Source organism: Scyliorhinus torazame, chromosome 15 (assembly GCF_047496885.1).
Source record: "Scyliorhinus torazame isolate Kashiwa2021f chromosome 15, sScyTor2.1, whole genome shotgun sequence".
In the NCBI taxonomy this organism is placed as follows: domain Eukaryota; kingdom Metazoa; phylum Chordata; class Chondrichthyes; order Carcharhiniformes; family Scyliorhinidae; genus Scyliorhinus; species Scyliorhinus torazame.
The window spans coordinates 114,668,549-114,692,679 of record NC_092721.1 but is presented as its reverse complement, the minus strand read 5'-3'; the positions used below and the strand labels follow the sequence as shown (position 1 = coordinate 114,692,679).

Sequence of the window (24,131 nt, the reverse complement as noted above, 5' to 3'; positions counted from 1 at the left end):
ATAAAGCCAGAGGGCACTAGGTTTCCCGCTCTCTCTGGACCCAGCCACTGAGACAGTCAGAGTCCACGAGCTAGCACAGTGCAAACACCATGCGGTAGCTAGTAAGTCTGGTCAGGCTAGTACAAGGTCTCCAGTCAGTTCGGTACAGTGTCGACCCACAGTTAAATATGTATGTTAGTTCTATCGTTCAATAAAACCGTGTTGGATCTTCTACAGTGTTAGAGGTCTGTTTCTCGCATTGCTGCATCGTGCAGTCCACACCGAACCGACCTGCCTAACGCATCATGGTACCACGGAGTGATACTGAAAATTGACGGACCTACCTCGAGTGAATCAGCATTGACCAGCAAGCAGCCATCCTGTGACCTGGAAAACATCCAGCCTCCTCCGCATCTCCGGCAACCTCGGCGCAAATTGGAAGCTCTTCAAGCAAAAGTTCCCTTGGACATCGAGGCCTCCGACCCCGAAGCAGCATCGGATGCCAGGAAGATCGCGCTATTTCTCTCCACCGCAGGGGACCACGCCATCCACATCTACAACTTCCTCACGTTCGTTGACGGCGAAGAAGTTATTCCAAAGAATCCATGAACATGGTCTTCAGCTCAACAGGGCCAAGTGCTCATTTGGACAATCGGAGATCAAATTCCTAGGTGACCACATCTCGCAGCAGGGCATGCGGCCAGACGCCGACAAGGTCTCGGTGACCAACGCCATGAAGACCCCGGAGGACAAAAAGGCGGTCCTCCGCTTTCTCGGAATGGTCAACTTCCTCGGAAAATTCATTCCCAATATGGCATCCCACACCACGGACCTCTGCCATCTCGTCAAAAAGTCGACTGAATTCCAGTGGCTGCCCACGCATGAAGAGGAATGGCGCGAGCTGAAAGCAAGACTCATGACAGCCCTGGTCCTAGCGTTCTTCGACCCAACCAAGGAAACCAAGATATCAACTGATGCAAGCCAGGATGGCATTGGGGCGGTGCTTCTTCAGCGGGATGACTCCGCGTCCTGGGCTCCAGTGGCGTATGCCTCCTGGGCCATGATGCCCACTGAGCAACGGTACGCTCAGATTGAGGAGGAGTGTCTGGGCCTCCTAACAGGGATAGTCAAGTTCCACGACTATGTTTATGGCCTGCCGAAATTCACGGTAGAGACGGACCATAGGCCTCTAATCCACATAATCCAGAAGGATTTAAACGACATGACACCTCGGTTACAGCGTATTCTTCTAAAGCTACGCCACTACGACTTCAAACTCGTCTACACGCCAGGTAAAGAGCTGATCGTTGCAGATGCCCTGTCCAGGTCCATTACCATACCACATGAACAAAGTGACTTCATCTGCCATATAGAAGCCCAAGTGCAGTTGTGTGCCTCGAACCTTCCGGCCTCCGACGAACGGGTGGTCCAGACAGCCAAGGATCCTCTGCTGCAGCGAGTGATGCAGCACCTCAGCAATGGCTGGCAGAAGGGACAATGTCCCCAGTTCTATAACGTAAAAGACGACCTGGCGGTGGTGGAGGGAATCCTTCTGAAACTCGACAGGATCGTACTTCCTCAGAGTATGCGTGCTATGGTGCTGGGCCAACTCCATGAGGGTCACCTTGGGGTCGAGAAATGCCGACGCAGAGCTTGGGAGGCGGTCTATTGGCCGGGCATCAGCCAGGACATTGCCGACACAGTCCTCAATTGCCCTACCTGTCAGAAGTTTCAGCCAGCTCAACCCAAAGAAACGTTGCAGCAGCACGAGATTGTGACCTCTCCGTGGTCCAAAGTCGGTGTAGACCTTTTCCACGCCAAGGGGCGTGACTACGTACTCCTGGTCGACTACTTCTCCAGTTACCCAGAAGTAGTGAAACTGTCCGACCTCACGTTGAAGGCGGTAATCAAAGCCTGCAAAGAAACGTTCGCCAGGCATGGGATATCGCTCACGGTAATGAGCGACAATGGTCCTTGCTTTTACAGCCAGGAATGATCTGACTTCGCACAGTCCTACAACTTCCGTCACGTTACCTCCAGTCCCCACTATCCGCAGTCAAATGGGAAGGCCGAAAAAGGGGTCCACATTGTAAAGCGGCTGCTGTGCAAAGCTGCAGATTCAGGCTCGGATCTTAACCTGGCGATGCTGGCATACAGGGCGACCCACTGCCCACTGGATTATCTCCAGCCCAGATGCTCATGAATCGCACTCTGAGGACCACAGTTCCAGCCAATCACGTTCCCGACCTTGACCAACTCGCGGTCCTACAGAAAATGCAGCAGTCGCGGGCCCAACAGAAAGCCACGTACGATGCCAATGCCACTGATCTGCCCGAGCTGGCCCCAACTGATCATGTTCGCATACAGTTGCCGGAGGGCGGCTGGTCAGCCACACCTGTTGTGCTCAAACAAGTGGCCCCAAGATCATTCCTTATCCGCATGGCTGATGGCTCCCTGCTACGGCGCAACAGACGGGCATTGTGAAGAGTTCCACACCCGCTACCAGACCGGTGTGCCCGCCACCTACGATGCCTCCGGACGTACCCGACCACGAGGCCACCGATCTACCTGCAATCCTGTCGGTCCTCGCGCTCACCGCGATGCCAGCGATCCCGCCTCTCCAAGCGCAGGCGGCTCCTAATCCGTCTCTGCGGCGATCAACAAGAATTTGTCGCCCACCACAAAAACTGAATCTATAGACTGAGCTTTTGTACATTTTTGTGACTTCACCAATTGGACCTCTGTAAATATTGTTTTGTTTGCCATGTATCTGCACTATTGCAACCTTCCTATGTATATACGTTCGTTTAGACATCTTTCTGTATATAGTCAGGCACATATATATACATATATTTATAAACATCCACACCTTAGTATTTCTTTTTTTAAAAAGGGGGGAGATTGTGGTGATATACATCACTAAGTACACAAAGGGTGCAGCCAATCACCAGACAGGACACCACCACTATAAAGCCAGAGGGCACTAGGTTTCCTGCTCTCTCTGGACCCAGCCACTGAGACAGTCAGAGTCCACGAGCTAGCACAGTGCAAACACCATGCGATAGCTAGTAAGTCTGGTCAGGCTAGTACAAGGTCTCCAGTCAGTTTAGTATAGTGTCGACCCACAGTTAAATATGTATGTTAGTTCTATCGTTCAATAAAACCGTGTTGGATCTTCTACAGTGTTAAGAGGTCTGTTTCTCGCATCGCTGCATCAAGTGCAGTCCACACCGAACCGACCTGCCTAACACATCACACGACATAGCCAAGGATGGCTAGCCGGGTTGTGTGGAAAACGCATTTCACCTTGTATGTTAAATTAAGAAGCAAAAAGGCGACTGGCCTTCCTGCCTGGTTAAGAGTGACTGCCAGGGCAAAGTCAGACGCATTGCTTGCATTGCTTTCAGAACATAGAATTTACAGTGCAGAAGGAGGCCATTCGGCCCATCGAGTCTGCACCGGCTCTTGGAAAGAGCACCCTACCCAAGGTCAACACCACCACCCTATCCCCATAACCCAGTAACCCCACCCACCACTAAGGGCAATTTTGGACACTAAGGGCAATTTATCATGGCCAATCCACCTAACCTGCACATCTTTGGACTGTGGGAGGAAACCGGAGCACCCGGAGGAAACCCACGCACACACGGGGAGGATGTGCAGACTCTGCACAGACAGTGACCCAAGCCAGAATCGAACCTGGGACCCTGGCGCTGTGAAGCAATTGTGCTATCCACAAGGCTACCGTGCTGCCCCTACCACCTGGAACGGGTTGGATTTGTCCACGGCCTGCATCGTGGCCGTGGCAATTTCGGATCTGATGCGGTTGAAGGCCAGGCGGGCCTCAGCCGTCAAGGGAAAAGTGGTAGACTTAATGAGTGGGCAGGCTTTGTCCGCGTAGTTGGGGAAGTTTTTTGAACAGACTTCAAACATTGGGGGAGTTTTCTCTTAATGCCGAAATATCCCTTTATTGGCTCAATGACATCCTTTTTGAGCTGGCAATAAATTCGTGCATAGGTGTGGAAAGCAAAACCGTATTGAAAATTTCACAAATCCTCTTGCACTAGGATACTTCGTATTATGTTTCAATATTCCCTTTTTTGAAAGCAGACCTTTTGCACTCGAAACTGAGATGAACACTTCATAATTTAGGTATCAATTCCTCCTCGTACAAATAATCGCGTAATAAAATACCAGTAACGTTATTCGAACATTAAATATGAAGAAAGGTGCGATGAAAGGGCAGAAAGAGATCCTCCCAATGTTCGACTCCATGTGGGTTTGGACCGGATCTCTGGCCGTTGCTAGGGAAGCAGACGGTGACCTATAACCCGGCTGACAGATTGAGACCGGATACGGTCGGTGGGAGAGCCGAGGCCGTCTTAAGCAGGGTAAGTAGCGAGCGAAGGAAGACCCAGTGTCTGCCGCCGCCGCCGCCCCGACCTGCGAATGAGTCCTGATGCTGGTATGTTTATAGAGAGCCGGGGTGGAGGCTCCATGTTTAGCGCTGGGGCCTGTGCTGGGCGGAGATCGGGCCGCTGCGTGACAAAGCCTCAGCATGGAGATGGCAGTTGGAAAATTGTCGGTTCGCTGTGCCCAAAGCAACTCTCCCATTACAGCCTGTTTCGGTTTGATGTCTCCCTCTCGCTGAGTCGCTGGAGTAGAGGTTCAAGACATTGTAATGTGGAGTTGAACCCCTGAAGGCCATGGTCTGAATTTTCATGGCCACTTGTAAAGAGCAGGCTGTGTCACGGGGTCATCGGGTAATTTTGGTGCAGTTTTAACACTGCATTTATTAATACGGGTTGTCCTGCTCCCGATGTTGTTTTGGGCTCATAATATATGACCAAATAGGTGTCTTCATTTGTTTCCCGAAATAGTTGTGGTTACTAATTAGACACACTCGGCATACGTCAGTTAAGAATATGCTTTAATAGTTACAATTCTGGGCCACTTTTAAAATAAGACGTAGGTTAAATGTATAATTCTTTTTTTTCCGGACTTATTAGCGAGGCTGGCATATTAAACATTGGTTGCTCTGTGCTCGATTGGTACAACCCATCTCCAATGTGGGGGAAACCATGCAAAAAGGGAAATGATCCCCACATTTTAAATTAAAATAAAAATTTTAACTTTTGATAACATTTGAACTTAATCCCTTTTGAAATATTGGAGATCTCTTCAAACCTAAAATGCAAAATCATTTTTGGTTATTGTATATTGAATTTAATATACCATTATTATATTTCATAATATGAGAGTTGTAGAAAAATAATGGGTTTATTTTGTTTTTAACAAACAATTTTATTGAGGTATTTTTTGGCATTGTAAACAGTTACAGATTACAGAAATATGCAAACATCAAAGGAAAACCAACATTTCAACCAACCCATAATGCACATACCCGCTCCTCTCCCACCTACACTCCCCGCCTGTTTATCCCTCCTACTCTACCCTAATCTTCCCTCCAACCCCCCCCCCCCCCCCCCCTCCCTCCCACCCCCACCATGCTGACGTCATTCTCCCGCGAAGAAGTCGATGAATGGTTGCCACCTTCGGGCAAACCCCAATACAGATCCCCTCAAGGCGAACTTGACTTTTTTTCCATACCCAGAAAACTTGACATGTCCGAAAGCCATAGTCCGGTCTTTGGGGGTTTTGAGTCCCTCCATGCCAGCAGTATTCGCCGCCGGGCTATCAGGGAAGCAAAGGCCAGAACATCGGCCTCTTTCCCCGGGTCCACCGAAACATGCCACCTCTGGACTCCTCAGCACCCGGGACATGACATCCGCAAATCCCTCCCAGTACCCTCTAAGCTTAGGGCATGCCCAAAACATGTGGATGTAGTTCGCTGGTCCTCCCGCGCATCTAGTGCTCTTGTCCTCTACCCCAAAGGATTTGCTCATCCAAGCCACCGTCATGTGAGCCTGATGAACGACCTTAAACTAAATCGGGCCGAGCCTGGCACACGCGGTTGAGTTTACCCTACTCAGGGCTTCCGCCCATACCCCATCTTCCATCTCCCCGCCGAGTTCCTCCTCCCAATTGAGTTTCAGCTCCTCCGTCTGGGACTCTTCCCCCTTCATGAGCACCTTGTAAATATCCAAGACTCTACCCTCTCCTCCTTCTCCTCCAGAGACTATTCTGTCCTGAATCCCTATTGGCGGGAGGCGTGGGAAGGATGGAACCTGTCTGCGTACAAAGTCCCGCATGTGTAAGTACCTAAAGTCATTTTCTCTTTCCAGCCCAGCTTTCTCCTCCAAATCCCTCAAACTCACAAAGTTCCTGTCCAGGAACATATCGCTCACCCCCGCCAGCAGCCAAGCTCAAAACCCTCCATCCATGTTCCCGGGGTCGTGGGGGCGAATTGATGGTTATCACAAATTGGAGCCCAGACCGACGCCCCCACCTCCCCTGAAGGCTTTCTCCACTGGCCCCAAATCCGCAGGACCGCCCCCACTACCGGGCTGGTGGAGTACCTGGCCGACGCAAGCGGTAGGGGAGCCGTGACCAGGGCTTCCAAACTGGTGCCCCTGTACAAAGCCACCTCCACCCGCTCCCAGATAGACCCCGTACCCACCATCCACTTCCTTATCATGGCTATGTTAGCCTCCCAGTAGTAAAATAATGGGTTTATTGTTGACGTCTTGGATTTTTGTTTTCTATGACTAAAGCTTTTTGTAACAGGTCATCTTTGTGGTGAAAGATAATTCAAAAGACAGTTGGGAATGATGCACAAGTATATTTTCCCTCCTTACATCATGTTTAATTTCTCAGTCTCTTATTGAATTTGTCTCCTTTGTCGGAGTTCCTCTTTTGGATATATTTTCTTTTAGGAGTATTCAGAAAAAGAAGGGTGGCGACAACAATGGCCACCACTCAATGAGGGAGAGCAGCCTGCTGGAAACAAGGGAAGAGCAGCAGATGATAGCGGGTAGAATTTAAAAATTGGAGCAGTGGAGAGGGTGGAAAGAATAGAATGCTTCGGAAGAAGTGGAGGTGCGGGACTGGGAGGAAATAAATTATTTTTTTAAATATACAGGTATTGAAGTTAATTATGACATTCTAAGTAGAAAAAGTTAAGATTTTTGTGTACAAAAACTTTTAATGTCTGCTATACTGAAGATTTAATCATATGGTTAGAGCTATGCAATTAAAAATTGCGACCTAATTCTGGTGAAATACAGCTTCATGACCGTAATAAACTTGGTATTATAATATGCTTAATTTTTGTTTAAATGTGTGTTTCTGCATGTATTTTCCTTTAGGCATTGTGTACACTGTATTCCTAATTTGCAAGAATGGCAAGTAACCCCTCGCTGGCTATGCTCAGTAAAGTTCTTGAGCAGCAAATGCTGCAGACAACTGAAATAGTTGAGCAACATCTAGATACAGAGATTGAAAAGTTTGAAAAGTTGGATGCAGATGAACTAGAGAAACTCCGAGAAAAGAGGCTTGAATCAATGAAGAAAGCACAGCATCAGAAACAGGTGGAAACTTTCATTAAGTAAACACAATTGTCTATTTATTCCAAATAGTACCATATTAGTGAACTGGAATAGTATTTTGTAGCATCTAAGACATTTTACTTTAAATTTTATTGTCCTGAATTTTTTTTTTAGGTTTATCAAATAATGAAAATGGAAAGTACAGTATTAAAAACTCAAGCGAACATTTCAGTTTTTGAACAACTGATAATTTGTCTCAAGTGGGCTGTGGGAATGAGATGTAGCTTTCAACTTAACTTGCTTTAATATAACAATTTAAACATAGTTTAATGCTTTCTTGATACAAAGAACATTTTATTCTAATATTTCTTTCAATCCATATGCAGGAATGGCTTTCCAAGGGCCATGGCGAATACAAGGAGATTGCCAGTGAAAAAGATTTTTTTCAAGAGGTCAAAGAGAGTAAAAATGTGGTTTGCCACTTTTATAGAGATACCACATTTAGGTGAGGAATCAAATTTTCTCGAGCAGGTCAACAAAACAAAATATGGTTTGAACTTAGGAAAGAGGGTAATTATAATTGTGATTATTTGAGCGCCTGCCGCATAAAATTAAAAGACTAATATTATTAAACCAAAGAAAATTGTTCTTCCCCGCCACCCCCAAGGTTCCCATCTCCACATCAGATAATGGAAAGTGGTGGTTGATGAAGAAACGCTAGCAGCACTGCTCTTTATGGCAGTGCTGCCGACAAGACCACTTGGTGTTAGAACAGCTGATCTATTAACCCCATGCACATGGCTGCGGCTGCTTGCCCAGGTCAAAAATACTTCCTTAAATCCCATCTACCCAACCCCTTCCATTAGCACCTCACCATTATAGAAAGTTTGTCTCTACTTGGAGTGATTGAGTAGCTTCCAAAGTACTAATTTCATCATGAACTTCAAAGACAATTGAACAACTTCTTAATCAAATGTACACATTTCATTGCTGAATGGAATATGTGTAATGTCAAGTAGAAAGTTGGCAATTCCAATGTGACCAAATGAAGCAGTGCCTTAAGAACTAGGTAGATGGAAGAGAACATTTGAGCTAGGAGATGAACTATTTGAGAATTAGAATAATGTATGTAAGAGAAAATGTGAATAAGCTGGCAGCACTGACTTTCTAGTTTTTCGGGGGGATAACTTGCATCATAGACTAGTATAAGTGGAATGCCACATAACAATGAGGGGTTTCATGCAGCATCACCCTCCTTTCTTGAAATATCATTTTTTTATATGAAGTAAATTATCCAGTAATCTTTGAAACCATAGTTGATCTGACATTAGTCACTCACTATTGTCACAAAGCATTTTAATAATTCATTATATGAAAAATGTTTTCCTGCATATCTAATACTTTTCTTGAGATTAGCTTTTATTTTCAATTTACCCATCAATGGTAATAATTGATAAACTATCTTCGTTCAATCAATCAACTTGGTTTAGAAGACCAAAGCCCGAGTTGCATATGTTGCTTCAGCTTTGCTATCATCCTGCACAGCATCGCCTCAGTATTCAGATTTGGTTGAATTATTTTACTCATTAGTAAATTTTGCATTTATATTTTTACCCTTTGCTAAATATTTCAGTATTTATCTGAGAGTTTTGAAGGGAATTCACTGTGTAATTTTATTTTGCTCTTTTATGTACAGATGCCAGATAGTAGACAAGCACTTGGCTATTCTCGCGAAAAAGCACTTTGAAACCAAGTTCATTAAATTAAATGCAGAAAAAGCTCCTTTCCTTTCTGAGAGATTACGAATCAAAGTAATTCCAACAATGGTTTTGGTGAAAGATGGAAAAGCTAAAGATTACATAGTTGGTTTTGATGATCTTGGTTGCACTGATAACTTCACCACTGAGACTTTGGAATGGCGATTGGGCTGTGCTGCCATCATTAACTACAGGTAACACTCCCTGATTTTTAGTTTAAATGTACTAGTACATAAATTCGATTTTCAATCTAGGTGACAATATTTTTAAAATCTTAATTACTTTTGTGTGTTAGAAAGAGACGGTCTAAAAACAAAAAATTCTCAAGTGACTTTGTAGTTTCTGGAAAGTGAACATGCCTAATATATTTCTCAATATGCAAAGTTAACATGTTAGACATTTTGGACTCTCAAAATGCCTCGTCTGCTTTCGAGGAAGTAAAGATGGAATACTGTTTATCAAAGTATTTGCCCACTCTTGGTGAGGGCAATGCTTAGTTGTGTTATTCTTCCTTTCCCCTCTCAAATACAATTTAAGAGCTTTACAACCAACAAATTGCTCCTCTTCAGCTAGTCACTGTAGGAAACATGACAGTCAATTTGCACATGAGCAAACATCAAATGCAATAATGATCAGAGAGTCTGTTTTTAATAATGTAGTTAAGATATAAAAGTTGGCTAGGATACCAGAAAAACTCCCTGTCCTTCTTTGTTGGCTAGGATACCAGAAAAACTCCCTGTCCTTCCTCCAAAGGCATTGTAGAACTTTTTCATACAGCTGAGAGGACAGATGGGACTGCTGTGTCTTAATGTTTTTTGTGTTTCCTCACAAGCAGCCTTGTAGCTGAACAGGGGCACTTTTAAGAGAGGATGACATTGGCTGTTTGCGTAGGCAAGTGGTCGATCTAACATCACAGCCTGTAGTGTTAACATCTTCTAAATAAGTTTCTACGTTTTGCTTGAGTCTCCCAAGACCTGCAGTCTCTATCTTGATTCCACAACATAAAAACTGGCGACAAGTGTTTGTAGGCACCCAAAGAATTAATAAATAATTGAAATCGTTGCTACATGAAAGCTGGCGATAGGGGAGCCAAACAATGGTTGCAGCCACCTGAGGAACCAAGAAATCTGAAGGAAACAACCTGGGAGAGAAGCTTGCCTTGTGCTCCGCTCAAAACAAACTCAGTAGCCATAAGCAGCACGTATCCTGCAACAACAAATTGAAGCTGGGGGTGTTGTAAAACACAAAAAGAAACAGGCTAGCTCGGTTTGTGCCTTGTTTTGAGGGAAAAGGATGCAAGATAGTGCTAAAAATACCTGGCACACTGTACACATGCAGGTCCTTCGATAGGGAAAATGGCGGGAGTTTTTGGCGCTGTGGGACCGTTTTAAAGACCACACAGAACGATTTGACTATTTTGTTCAAGCTAACAGGACAGTTTTAACACGCATAAAACCCCAACAATCCTGAGCATAATGGGGGTGCCGGGGGGAACATTTAACCTCGTTGGGAGTCTAGCACAGCTGGAAAAGCCATGTACAAAACATACAAAGAAATAGTGTAAATCTTGCAGGGCTACTATTCACCAAAACCTTTAGCCATCGCAGAAAGGTTTAGGTTTCATACACGAAGGAGGTGAATCAATTACACAGTTTGTAGCTACCCTGAAAAGACCGACTGACCACTGCGAATTTGGAATGTGTTAAACAATACCATCAAAGATAGATTAATCTGGGTTTAAGGAGCGATGCTATTCCAAAGCGTTCATTAACCGAAAGCAACCTGTTGCTGTATCCATGAATTAAGCAGCCATAAAAGCTCAATAGTTGAGTTCAAACACACAATCCGAATGTAAACACAGATTTGCACTTGCCATAGGTGTGCAAAAACCAGGCACCCAGCAGCAGCTTGGCGGCACAAAGAATGTAAAGAAATTGTGGCAGAAAGGGCCACATTACACGCACTTGGTGGAAAAAGAAACCAGCTTCAGGCAGAAATTGCTGGAAGCAAGACCCGAGCAAGCTGAATCAAGGAGAAAGTGCGTGGTTCAAAAATGAAATGAGTAGGAACTCTATTCATAGTCCAAAATCGAACTGTCACTAAATATACTGGCTATTACTGGTGCAACAAACCGATATTGGGTCACTCCATTACTCGACGGTCAGCCGGTGAAGATGGAGGTGGACACTGGAGCAACCGTCTCGCTAGTACCAGCGACTGTTTATCAAGAAAAGCTCTGGTGTATTGCTCTGCAACTCTCAGAAGATAGTCGTTCCATTGAGGGGCCCTATTGATGTGACAGTGCAATTAAATGGAGAGACGGCGGACTTGCACATAGTCAAAGGAAATTATATGGCACTAATGGGAAGAACTTGACTGGAAAAGATAAGTGACAGATTCCAAATCAGCTCTTGAAGAAACATGCCATTGTCTTCAACGGTGAGCTGGGAAGCATGAAGGATATCTCCGTAAAGCTGATGATCAAGGAAGAAAGTCACAATAAGCTTAAGGCTAGGTCAGTGCTGTACACCATCAGATCTAAGGTAGGGGCAGAATTAGAACGGTCGTCCTTAAACCCCTTGTGAGTGATTGGGATACAACAATCGTACCCGTGATGAAAAGAGACAGATCTGTACACATTTGTGGTGATATTAAAGTCAATGGGCAGCACGGTAGCACAAGTGGCGAGCACTCTGGCTTCACAGCGCCAGGGTCCCAGGTTTGATTCCCCACTTAGTCACTGTCTGTGCGGAGTCTGCATGTTCTCCCCATGTCTGCATGGGTTTCCTCCGGGTGCTCCGGTTTCACTCCACAGTCCAAAGACGTGCAGGTTAGGTAGATTGGCCATGATAAATTGCCTTTCGTGACCAAACAAAAGGTTAGATGGGGTTACAGGTGCTTAAGTGGGTCGGTGCAGACTTGATGGGCCGAATGGCCTCCTTCTGCATTGTATGTTCTATATTCACTATTAATCCTGTACTGTTTGCTGAACAGTACCTTCCACCCATGATTGACCAAATCTTAAAGTGATTAGGAGGAGTCTTGAATGACATCTTGGTTACTGGGAAGAATGATGTGGAGATGCTGGTGTTAGACTGGGGTGGGCACAGTATGAAGTCTTAGAATACCAGGTTAAAGTCCAACAGGTTGGTTTGGAATCAGCTGCGCTCCGAGAGCTGGTGATTCCAAACAAACCTGTTGAATGTTAACCTGGTGTTGTAAGACTTCTTACTGGGAAGAATGAGAAAGAACATCTCCACAACCTAGATGCCGCACTCCGAGATGAAAAGATTATGGATTTTTCCAATCTTCAGTTGAATATCTGGGTGATGTCATCAACGCCAAAAGACTGCATAAGTCCCCTACGAAAGTCAAAGCCATTACTGAGGCATCCATACCTCAATATTAACCAACTTCAGACTACTAAATTACTACGGACGGTTTATCCCCAATCTGGCAACTATTCTAAAACCCTTGCACACGGTGTATTATGTGAAAATAAAAAGTGGAAAGTTGGGGTTCAGTGTCAGAGAGCATTCGTACAAGCCAAAGAGGTGCTACTAAAGTCAAGTCCTGACACATTTTGATCCAAATTTCCCCCTGTTGATTCTCTTATTTCCCATTTCTTTAGTTTTGATGTTACCATTTTGATCAATCAATGTTTTTAAAAAAAAAAAAAATTTTTATTGGCGTTTTCACAAAATATCAACAACAGCATGAAAAAGGAACCCAATAGAATTAAAGACAGAACAAAGTAAAACAACCCCCGTGCCCCCCTCCCCCTATACATAAGTAATAAATTAACACCCCGAATTAACACAAAAGCAAACATAGCAAATATATACACCCCCTCAGATCCTAAATAAAATAGAACACTCCCCCCCCCCCCCCCCAGGGTTGCTGCTGACCATTGTCTACCGTTCTGCCAGGAAGTCCAAGAACGGTTGCCACCGCCTCAAGAACCCTTATACCGATCCCCTTAAGGCGAGTTTCGCCTCCACCTTTACCGCAAGGCCTAAGATCTCATCCTCGTTGTCGGAGATCTTTTGTCGGACCTCGTGGATCCCACCCCCTGGGCCGTCTGGGTCTCCAGCAGCTTGTCGATAGAAGCCTTCATCGGCTCCAGCAGGTCCGCTTTGATCTCCCTGAAGCAGCGCTGGATAACCTCCTGCTGCTCCTGCGCCCACTGCATCCACGCTGCCTCGCACTTCCCTCGCACCTTCTTTGGGTTCACCACCACTTTTTTAGTCGCCCCGCTGCTGGTCCAAGCCATACACTGTCGGGGAACTATTGCAATCTCCTTCCCACACCTGGAAACGTCGAAAGAATTCCATTGGGGGCCCTGAAAAGAGTCCAAAAGTCAGTTTTTAGCGGGAGCTGCCGAATGTGCGACTTAGCTCCACATAGCCGCAACCGGAAGTCCAATCGATGCTTAAAAGACATATATCTTAAGTTGTGCAGGGGAAGTTAGGAATTCAAAAGTTACAAAAGAGAACACTCTGCTTGCGTTGAACAACAGAGCTCAGACTTTACTGCTTTACGAGAAATTGGTGGGATTCGGTTCGATTGGTTGGCTGGTGACAAATTAATTGGCCAAAAGGCCGTATTCTGCCCGGTAATAGACCGTGATTGGGTCCTATCTGAGTGGGATGATTTTCAGAGAGCCAGGGGAAAGCGTTGGCTACCTGGGCACGAGAAATGGATATGCTCGCACACTCTCCCTCGTGTTTCCTCCTGAAAAGCTGCTGTATTTCTGAAACTGCAGAGACCTGAATGAATCTACAGTAAAAACCATTCCAGGCTGGAAATAGAAATCTCGAACTGAAAGCCTTGAAGAAAGGTGTGCTGGAAACAACCATCTGAATCAAAGACTTATCTTTATCCCTTTCTTTAACTTATTATTTTGCACCCCTCTTCTCCCCTCTGTTTGTCGTCTTGTTTGTGTTTGGAGGGTGGGATTAAATTAATTGTATTTAAATTTACAAATCTGATTGTAGTTATTGGGCAGCTAAGGGCTAAAGACTTTGGGTGTTTTTCAAATAAATATTTATTAATTTCCTTTGTTTTGCAACTCTGGGTCAAGTGGGGTTGGAATTGTCCGTGCACTAGGGGATTGTAAAACCTGCAACTGGCATATGACGCAACAGTTTATGAAATGAAATGAAAATCGCTTATTGTCACGAGTAGGCTTCAATTAAGTTACTGTGAAAAGCCCCTAGTCGCCACATTCCGGCGCCTGTTCGGGGAGGCTGGTACGGGAATTGAACCGTGCTGCTGGCCTGCCTTGGTCTGCTTTAAAAGCCAGCGATTTAGCCCAGTGAGCTAAACCAGCCCCTGTAGCTAAACCAGCCCCTGTTTATGGGATTGGGTTGGTGGTTTCCCACAGGTGAAGGGAAGCCAAGATAGCCTTTGCATTGAGGACCTTGAATAAAGCCAAAAGCAATTATGCGCAGATCAAGAAAGATGCTTAGGAATCATTTTTGGAATAAACCGATTCTAGCAATTCCTGTATGAGAGGAAATTCACTTTATTGACAGACCATTATTCTCTCACAATGATTTTTGGACATCATACTGGGATTCCATCGCTGGCACGAGCAGAATGCAGAAGTAGGCTTTGCTCTTTTCAGCACACACGTATACGATCAGATATCATCAGTCAAACTTTCATGGAATGCAGATGGGCTCTCTCAACTGTACATACCAAATAGTTTGTTGATGAGCAGTTCGTGCGTAAATATATTTTACTTTGAGCAAGTAGATAACACTCCCATAACCACAGGACAGGTGAAGAAACATACCAGAAGTGATCCAGTACTGTCAGAGGTTATGGACATGGTGCTTCGAGGCAAGACTTCAGGAGCAATCGCTGAGTTAAAGCCACATTGCACCCAGACGTGCGTTACCTGTACAGGCAAGTTGTCTCCTCTGGGGAATGAGTGTCATCATTTCACCATTATTAAGAAAACGTGTATTACACTTGTATTAAAATCCCAGGTCCATTACTTATTACAACAAAGGACTAAGGAGAGAAGGAGATAGCCAAGAGCTATTTTTGGTAGCCGGGGCTAGATGCTGAAATTGAGGCGAAGGCAGAAATGTTTTTGTCTTGGCAACCTGCCACTATTAGCCCTTTTGCACCTGTGGGAATGGCCAGAAAAGGCCTGGCAATCGGGCGGCACAGTAGCACAGTGGTTAGCACTGTTGCTTCACAGCACCAGGGACCCGGGTTCGATTCCCGGCTTGGGTCACTGTCTGTGTGGAGTCTGCACCTTCTCCCCGTGTCTGTGTGGTCTTCCTCCGGGTGCTCCAGTTTCCTCCCACAAGGTCTCGAAAGATGTGCTTGTTAGGTGAATTGGACATTCTGAATTTTCCCTCAGTGTACCTGAACAGGGGCCGTAGTGTGGCAACTAGGGGATTTTGACAGTAACTTAATTGCAGTGTTAATGTAAGCCTACTTGTGACATTAATAAAGATTATTAGATGTTAATTATGCCGGACTAACATGAAATCAATGTCATGGGAGAAAACAATTGTAAGGGTCCCTCCTGTTTGTTTCCTATTTATTCCCTTTGTTCTCCTTTCCTTTATTTTTGCTATTACCATTTTAAAAAAAATAAAAAATAAAAAATTTACAGCACCCAATTAATTTTTTCCAAATAAGTGCAATTTAGTGTGGCCAATCCACCTACCCTGCACACTGGCATTCAGAATTTTGTCCATGCTGCGCATGCATGCTCGCTCATCAATGCGCAGGCCTGGAGACCAGCGAGAAATACTGCCTCCTCCTGACGTCAGCGCACTGATCCAGGGGATGATTTTTTTTTTAAACATTGGATGCAGTCTTCATACCTGAAGCAATGGCAGTGAGCAGGTCATGCACCCCGTGCTCTGGCACGATTGCGATTCCTCCATTTTGTAAGCAGCAAACAAGCAACAGGACTGAAAAATTTTTAATGGATCGGTTTGTAATCAGGAAGATACACAAACGCCATGATCTCTAAATTAAATATGGTGGAGAGAGGCTCAGGAGAATCCACAGCAGGACAAAGCGGTGGTGGTGTGAGCTGTTCAGGAAAGTCCACAACAGGACAAACAAGTGTTGGTGTGAGCTCCAGGGCCTCTGGTGAACAGCCCATTAGGAAGAAGCTGAAATCGGGTACAGAGCAGTATATAGATGATTTTGTAAGGTGTGGCTTTATTAATCATGCCAATGCAAATCAGGATACGAATCCCATGTCTGTTATATGCAAGGAAGTGCTGGCAAATTAAAGTTTAAAACTCTCAAAACTTCAAAGGCATTTGAAGACTAACGAGGACAAACTCTTGATTTTTTTTTCAAAGGATGCAACGAGAACTTTAAATCGTGTTGCTCTTTCTAGCTTTAGTCTATTTGCTCTGTTTAGGTCACCTTTGCTCATGAGTCGCCAGGTATCTTTATGATACCGCCACGTGGTTCAAGTTCAGGTTATGATTAATAACACAGCACACCGCTTAGTAAGGATTAAAACAACGGTCATTTATTATATACAACAAGCAATATTAATACCCTAATACTACTATTTATATAATAAACCTATCACTACTGGCCAATACTTAACTTAGGAAGAGCCCACCAGGTCAGGGAAACGAATGGCTTGTCCAATCAAATCTGGCCCGCGGGATTCAAAAGGCTGCTACAGGTCGGTGGCTAGGTGTCTCTACCGGATAGCGATCGTTGGATTCAAACTTACGGTGGCCGGTGGCTGGTCTTGTGAAGGTCTCGAGCAGGCGAAGATGAGAGAGAGAGAGAGATCTGAACTTGGACCTTCACTTTTATAGGGCCCAGGGGCTTCCCGCCTCCCGGCGCGGCCCTTGACCCTGAGTCCCAAGTGATTGGTGGATTCTGTCCCCCGTCTCTGGGGTCGATGTGTCCAATGGTGAGGCGATTCCTCGATCGGGGGGTGGTCGCTCACCTGTCTTTGTTTTGGCCACTGCAGGCGCCGACAGGTCTGGCCCGGTATTCAATTGCTAATATGTTGCAATTGTTCCCGGGGATAGCCGATTTAACTGTGGATGTCTGAGTTGATTAGGTGTAAACAGTCCTGAATGAAACCGCGGATACCTGGGTTGATGGGCTGTTGATAGCCCTGAGTATCGATCTGGGCTACGTTCCCAGAGCTGAATATGCAAACCTGTCTGCAGCTGCCTGCTTGTGTCTTTTTGGCTGCTTTTCCCAGCAGTCTTTCGAGTTAGCCATTTTAAACTGGGTTTTGGCCAGATTAATCGGAACGCAGCCATTTTACATGGCTACAGTCATCAGTTGAAGTCCTCAGCAGAAATGTTACATAGAACGACAAAGTACAATTAGCATCTAACATGGTAGCTTACCGTGTAGCTAAAGAGAAAATATCCCACACTGTAGCAGAGAGATTAATTTTTCCTGCAGCAATCGACATAGTTCGTACAGTCCTAGATGAGAGATTAGCTGAAAAGTGAAATGCATCCCAGTTAGTGATAACACGGTGGCTCGGCAAATTTGTGATATTGCTGAGAATTTAGAATCTTAGCTTATTTTTGTTTGAAATCAGCACAGGAGTTCTCAACACAATTGGATGAAAACACACACGTTTCAGATTATGCAACCTTTCTATTTTACATTAGGTATGTTTGACACAGTGAATTTGTTGAGGATTTGCTATACTACCTGACATTACCAACCCACAGGACTGGGGCAGAGATTTTAAAGCATTGAATAGTTACGTGGTTGGAAAGTGTGGACTCAACTGGGTTCATTGCAGAGGAATCACAATGGATGGAACAGCCAACATGACTGGGATGAAAAGCGGAGTTATAATAAGGATTAAGGAGGCAGTTGGTCAGACCATTGTTTGGAATCATTATTTTATTCACCATGGGGCACTGGCATCGAAAGGAATTCCATCCAATCCTGAAGTGGTGTTGAAAGGAATTGTAAAAGTTGTGAATTTCTTTAAAGGCAGCGCACTCAATATCAGACTTTTTGAGACTCTGTATTCCGATATGGGGGCCGAGCACACACATTTATTGTTCCACGTCGAAGTACGTTGGCTGTCAAGGTGTCGGGTGCTAGATAGAGTTTATGAACTGAGGTATCAAATCTAGACTTCCATCCTCGAGAAATCATCCCCTCTGGCTGATTTGTTTGCTGATGAAACTTGGAGGCTAACTATATCTGACCTTGCCGACATCTTTTCAATTCTAAATGAACCGAACCCCAAATTGCAAGGAAAGGATTGAAAGTTTGCCAATTGCGAGCGTAAATCCAAAATTACTACATGTTCCCCACATCCGACACATCGAAGAAAACCGCATTAGTAAGGAAACTGTCAATGGACTGGCAAGCCTTGTTCAGTCGTATCTGGCTGCGCTGATTAACAATTTCTGTCCCTACTTTCCAGAGGAGAAGTTTAAGATTTTGAGAGAGAAGAGGTGGATGAAAAGTCCTGTTGAGTTTAAGACCTGAATCAGTTATTAACTTGCAGCTGACTCCAAATGAAGAAACTGAACTTCTGCGCCTCAGCTGTGGCAGCGCATTAAAAACACGGCACAAGTCAATGAGGCTATCAGCATTCTGGAGTCGCGTCTCTGAGGAGTATCCAGAGCTGAGTAAAACAAGCATTTTGTTGCTTTTGCCCTTCACAACGACCTACATGTGCGAGATTGGATTTTCCGACCTTACAAAGATGAAGACAGCACAAAGGAATCTGCTGAATCGTGCACCCGATATGCACATTGCCATCTCCTCCTGTTAGCCTGATTTGGAGTGAGATCGTGAGGACCAAGCAGGCTCACCTCTCGCATTAAAGGTAAGAGAAAATAGTGGGTCCCGAAGGCTGGCTGGTGTGTATTGCAAGGTCGGACGGCGTGGGTCTGTTGCTCTTTTTAGCCTTAGTTTTATTACCTCTGATTATGTCACCTTCGCTCACGAGTCGCCAGGTATCTTTCTGATACCGCCACGTGGTTCAAGCTCGAGTTATGATTAATAAGTCAGCACACCGCTTAGTAAGATTGAAAACGGTCATTTATTATATACAACAATTGATGCTTACACAATAATCCTACTATCTATATAGAAACCTATCACTACTGGCCAATACTTAACTTTAGGAAGGGCCCACCAGGTCAGGGAAACGAATGGCTTATCGAATCGGATCTGGCCCGCGGGATTCAAAAAGTCTGATACGGGTCGATGGCTAGGAGTCTTTATCGGGTAGCGATCGCTGGAGTCAGACTTACTGTCGATGTTCTTGCGAAGGTCTCGAGCAGGTGAAGAAGGGAGAGAGAGAGAGATCTGAACATGACCCCTCACTTCATAGGGCCCAGGGGCTTCCCGCCTTTCGGGGCAGCCCTTGACCCTGAGTCCCAAGTGATTGGACTTGTTCCCAATCACTGGGTTCGATATGTCCAATAACTGGGCGATTCCTCGATCGGGGGGTGGTCGTTCACCTGTCTTTGTTTCGGCCACTGCAGGCGCCGACAGGTCTGGTCCGGCATTCAATTGCTAATATGTTGCAATTGTTCCCGGGGATAGCCGATTAAAATGCAGATGTCTGGGTTGATGTGCTGCTAACAGTCTTGAGTATTGATCTGGGCCGACTTTTGGCCAAATTAATAGGGAATCAGCCATTTTAGGTGGCTACAGGTCCCGAAGGATGGCCGGTTGGTGAAAATGGGTCCCCAGCAAAGAAGTTTGAAAAATACTGCTTTAAGGCAAAGCAACTTGTGGGTGGCCTGTGCCTTTAAATTCAAGCAGAGGATTGTGGCAGCAGGAGACATCAGTGATGACTGATAGATGTGGCTGTTGACCAATGAATGGGCCCAGGAGGCTGTGCCCTGCCCGGTAATTGTGGTGATAGGATATTACCTCACTGGAATGTTTCTCAGAGCCACGAGGTTCCATTCTTTCACTTTTGATTCTATAGGCTGGATGGAGGAATCTGACCAACTCACTCCCAACAATCTCCAGTTAATTCTCACCGCAAGGCCACTGAGAATCTGATGACCCTCCCTCTCTCTCTCTCTCTCTCTCTCTCCAGAAAAGGCTATGCAAGCAGAATCCAAAATCTGACAACTCTCTGCAGGAGGCTGATGTGAAGCAGAGACCAGAATCTCAACTCAATGCAAAAAAAAAAAAGGCTGATGTGAAGCCAGAGGTGCCTCCTGGAAAAGGTGTTAGATATACTGCTGAAATGCAAAGAAAATCATTAGAAGCTGCGGGTCAGAGACTTTAAACCACAGTCCTGCTGTGAAGAGAGTGTACTGAAAAACTCATCATCTTAATCTTTGTTACTCGTCATCTTAATCTTTATTATTTTCACCTTTTACTTGCCCTCTGTTTTTGTCTGCCTTGTGTGTATGGGTAGAGGGTGGGGCAGTAAGGAGGGGGTCAGATGTTGAAGGACATTTAACCAACTCCAGTCACTACGTATTTCATATTTGTTCTAGTTGTAAATGAGCAGTAATTGTGTTTAAACGTAGGAATCTGATGACTGTAATTATTGGGCAGCCAAGGGCCAAAATGGTCTTGTGTATTTCATAGGAATTATTGGTTAATTCACTTGTGTTGTGACTCCTGGGCCTTTGGAGCTGGATTTGACCATGCACTAGCCCAGGGTATCGTAACGCAATTGAGAGATTGGGTGACATCTTCAGCAGATTCGGTTACCCTGAACAACCGGTGAGCAATAATGGACTGAAGTTCATATCTCAAGAGTTCATAAATTACTTGAAGGAGAATGTAATTCAACACATCCGGTTCGGTCCTCGTCACCCTGCTGCAAATGGGCTGGCAGAATGTTTTGTACAGACAATGAAACATTCATTGAAGGTAACCAGAGAACAAAGTTCATTGTCAAAACATTTGAGTTAATTCTCGCTCATGCACAAGAGTACTGCACATTCAACAACCCAAGTTTCTCCGTTGTTGCCCATGGTTTAATGTCAATTACTCACAGCATTTAATTTGCTAAAACCACCTATGACAAAAGAAATTATCGAAGAAAAAGTAGCATGATCAGGTCATACAGCAGGAGAACAAGGCAAAACATTTTGTTATGGTCACAAAGTTCTGGCAAGAAATTATACCACAAATGAAAAGTACCGGATGGCATGGTGGCACAGTGGCTAGTACTGGTGCCTCACAGCACCTGATTCAATTCCGACTTGGGTGACTATGGAGTTTTCACATTCTTTCCGTGTCTGCAAGGGTTGCCCCCAGGTGCTCCGGTTTCCTCCCATAGTTCAAAGATGTGTTAGGTGGGTTGGCCATGGTAAATTGCCCCCCTAGTGTCCAAATATTAGGCGGACCTAGGTAGGGCACTGGAAGGTGCAGACTTGATCGGCCGAATGGCCTTCTGCATCATATGATTCTAAAAGTGGATTCCAGCCACCATCTTGGCACAGACGGGCTGTGATGTTAGAATGCCTATGTGCCTGCTCAAACGGCTGAGATGACATCACGCAATGATTATCTTAAAGTGCCCCTGTTCAGTTACAAACTGTACAAACATGAGACTATGTAATACGGAGATGGTATGCGGATCAACGTTCAGTAACCAGAACCAATCCGCCAGAGACAACCGACGGAGAGTCCAAATCCAGCAGTCCCGAGAGACAACCTGGACCTCCCTGAGAACCTGATACTAACAAAACCAATTGGGGAAAACAGAACTTCAATTGTGAATCAAACAGTTAACCTCCGATCACTACATCAGTCCGGTGAAAATAACCACTGACTATACTCACACCAAGCCAAAAACACCAGAGGTTGCAGCAAATACTAAAAAGCAGACACCTGAGGCCCGCTGAGAACCACATATCATTAACCTCCAGAATGTCTGACATATTGACTTGTTAATTGATTGTTCATGTTGCTAATTGATAATATTATGCTGTTTATTGTGTCAGGGACTTTTGATTTAAAGGGGGAGGAAATGTGTATTCATAGTGTTTCCTCACAAGCAGTCTTGTAGCTGAACAGAGGCACTTTAAGAGAATGATTTTGTGAAGTCATCTCGGCCGTTTGCACGGGCACATGAGCAGTCTAACGTCACAGCCTGTAGTGTTAACATCTTCTTCCAAATAAAGCCCTACCTCCAAAGGTCTGCAGACTCCATCTTGAATCCAGCACAGGGATCTTCATTTAAAATCTCATTGGGCAATACCTCTGATAATGCTGCACCACTCATTATTGCAGTCAAGTACCAGCATTACTTACTTCCTGTAGTCTCTGTATTGGTACATGAATAACATCCTTCTGACTTCAAGTGTGAGTGCTGATACCACTGAGGCAAGGCAGCAACTATTGGTGAAATGCCAATTGACAGACTCTAAAAGCCTTTGTAGAAAAATTTAAGTGGAAATCAGTTTTGTATGAGATAGTTCATTTATGTGAACATCGTTTGTTCAGTTTCAGCATAGGTTTTTATAAAGTTAAGCAGGCTATTTTGTCCATTGATAGTTGCCAACAATTCCTCCCAGAGATGACTAATTTTTTGAGGCAAATGTCTCGCTTTAGAGCTGAAGCTATCTCGAGCTATTTAAAATAAATGTCACAATTTTTTTAACCTCTGTTCCAAAAAAACACACAGTACCACTTTCGTACATATGGAGTTTATATTTCAGCTCGGAAATAAAACAAAAGTAATTGAAATCTGATTGTCTTTTATTTTAGTGGAAATTTGATGGAACCACCTTTCCAACTGCAAAGAAAAAGTGGATGCATCACAAAGATGGAGAAAAAGGCGATTAGAGGAAAGAGCAATGATTCTGATTCCGATGATGATTAGACTGTTCTAAGTATGTTTCTTCATCTAAGCTTCTAATTTTACTTTTTTTCCTGTCCTACCCATCCATTGTCGATTAATTTTACCAGGTGCCATACAAGTTTTTAATTTTTGCAGACCAATAAAACTGCAAAGATAATTACATTGTAAACAGTGACTGTGTCAGATATTGACTGCTGAACAGTTTTTTTTAGAGATGTTCCATGACTGTTGGTAGAAAGTCATCTATTTTGCTGCAATTACATTGTAAGTCTATTTTTTGTCGCAGATGGACAAATACACAACACAAAATTAGTAATAAATTGGAAAAATATACAATAATTCTCTTGCCAATTTTTGAACTCTTGTATAGGTTAACTCACTTATAGGTTACATACAGGGTTCTAGGTGCTCGCTACAACTAACTTTGCAATTCTTTCTAAGAAAGTAAAACCTTTAAGTGACAGGTTTTTGGTCATGTAATGCATCACTGCGAAACCTGTAGGGGAAGGCCCTAGCGGTCAGGTCTCTGGCACTGAGTCTGGCTCTGGGGCTCAGAAGGGAAGGGGGGAGAATAGAAAAGCAATAGTTGTAGGAGATTCAATGGTTAGGGGAATAGATAGGAGATTCTGTGGTCGCGAGCGAGAATTCCGGAAGGTATGTTGCCTCTCGGGTGCCAGGGCCAGGGATGTCTCGGATCGTGTCTTCAGGATCCTTAAGGGGGAGCAGCCAGAAGTTGTGGTGCACATTGGTACCAACGACATGGGTAGGAAAAGGGGTGTGGAGGTAATAAACAAGTTTAGGGAGTTAGGCTGGAAGTTAAAAGCCAGGACAGACAGAGTTGTCATCTCTGGTTTGTTGCCGGTGCCACGTGATAGCGAGGCTAGGAATAGGGAGAGAGTGCAGTTGAACACGTGGCTGCAGGAATAGTGTAGGAGGAAGGGCTTCAGGTATTTGGATAATTGGAGCGCATTCTGGGGAAGGTGGGACCTGTACAAGCAGGACGGGTTGCATCTGAACCAGAGGGGCACCAATATCCTGGGAGGGAGGTTTTCTAGTACTCTTCGGGAGGGTTTAAACTAATTTGGCAGGGGAATGGGAACCTGATTTGTAGTCCAGCAACTAAGGTAGCCGATATTCAGGACGCCAAAGCGTGTAATGAGG

General features: G+C 44.7%; 1 protein-coding gene across 4 annotated transcripts in view; it reads left to right on the top strand.

Annotated features, from left to right (window-relative positions):
* The window catches only part of txndc9 (thioredoxin domain containing 9), a 38,832-nt gene extending 15,523 nt beyond the window's left edge, over positions 1–23,309 (top strand). For 2 of the 4 annotated variants that reach the window (XM_072476589.1, XM_072476586.1), the window contains exons 2-5: positions 7,248–7,469; positions 7,814–7,932; positions 9,124–9,378; positions 22,877–23,309. In XM_072476589.1, coding sequence (XP_072332690.1) covers positions 7,281–7,469; positions 7,814–7,932; positions 9,124–9,378; positions 22,877–22,991 — 678 coding nt within the window. In that variant the 5' untranslated portion in view covers positions 7,248–7,280 and the 3' untranslated portion in view covers positions 22,992–23,309. Of the gene's footprint in view, positions 1–4,261; positions 4,445–7,247; positions 7,470–7,813; positions 7,933–9,123; positions 9,379–22,876 lie in introns of those variants that run through there. The other 2 variants (XM_072476587.1, XM_072476588.1) reach the window with 2 other exon arrangements.
* Positions 23,310–24,131: the final 822 nt, after the last annotated feature.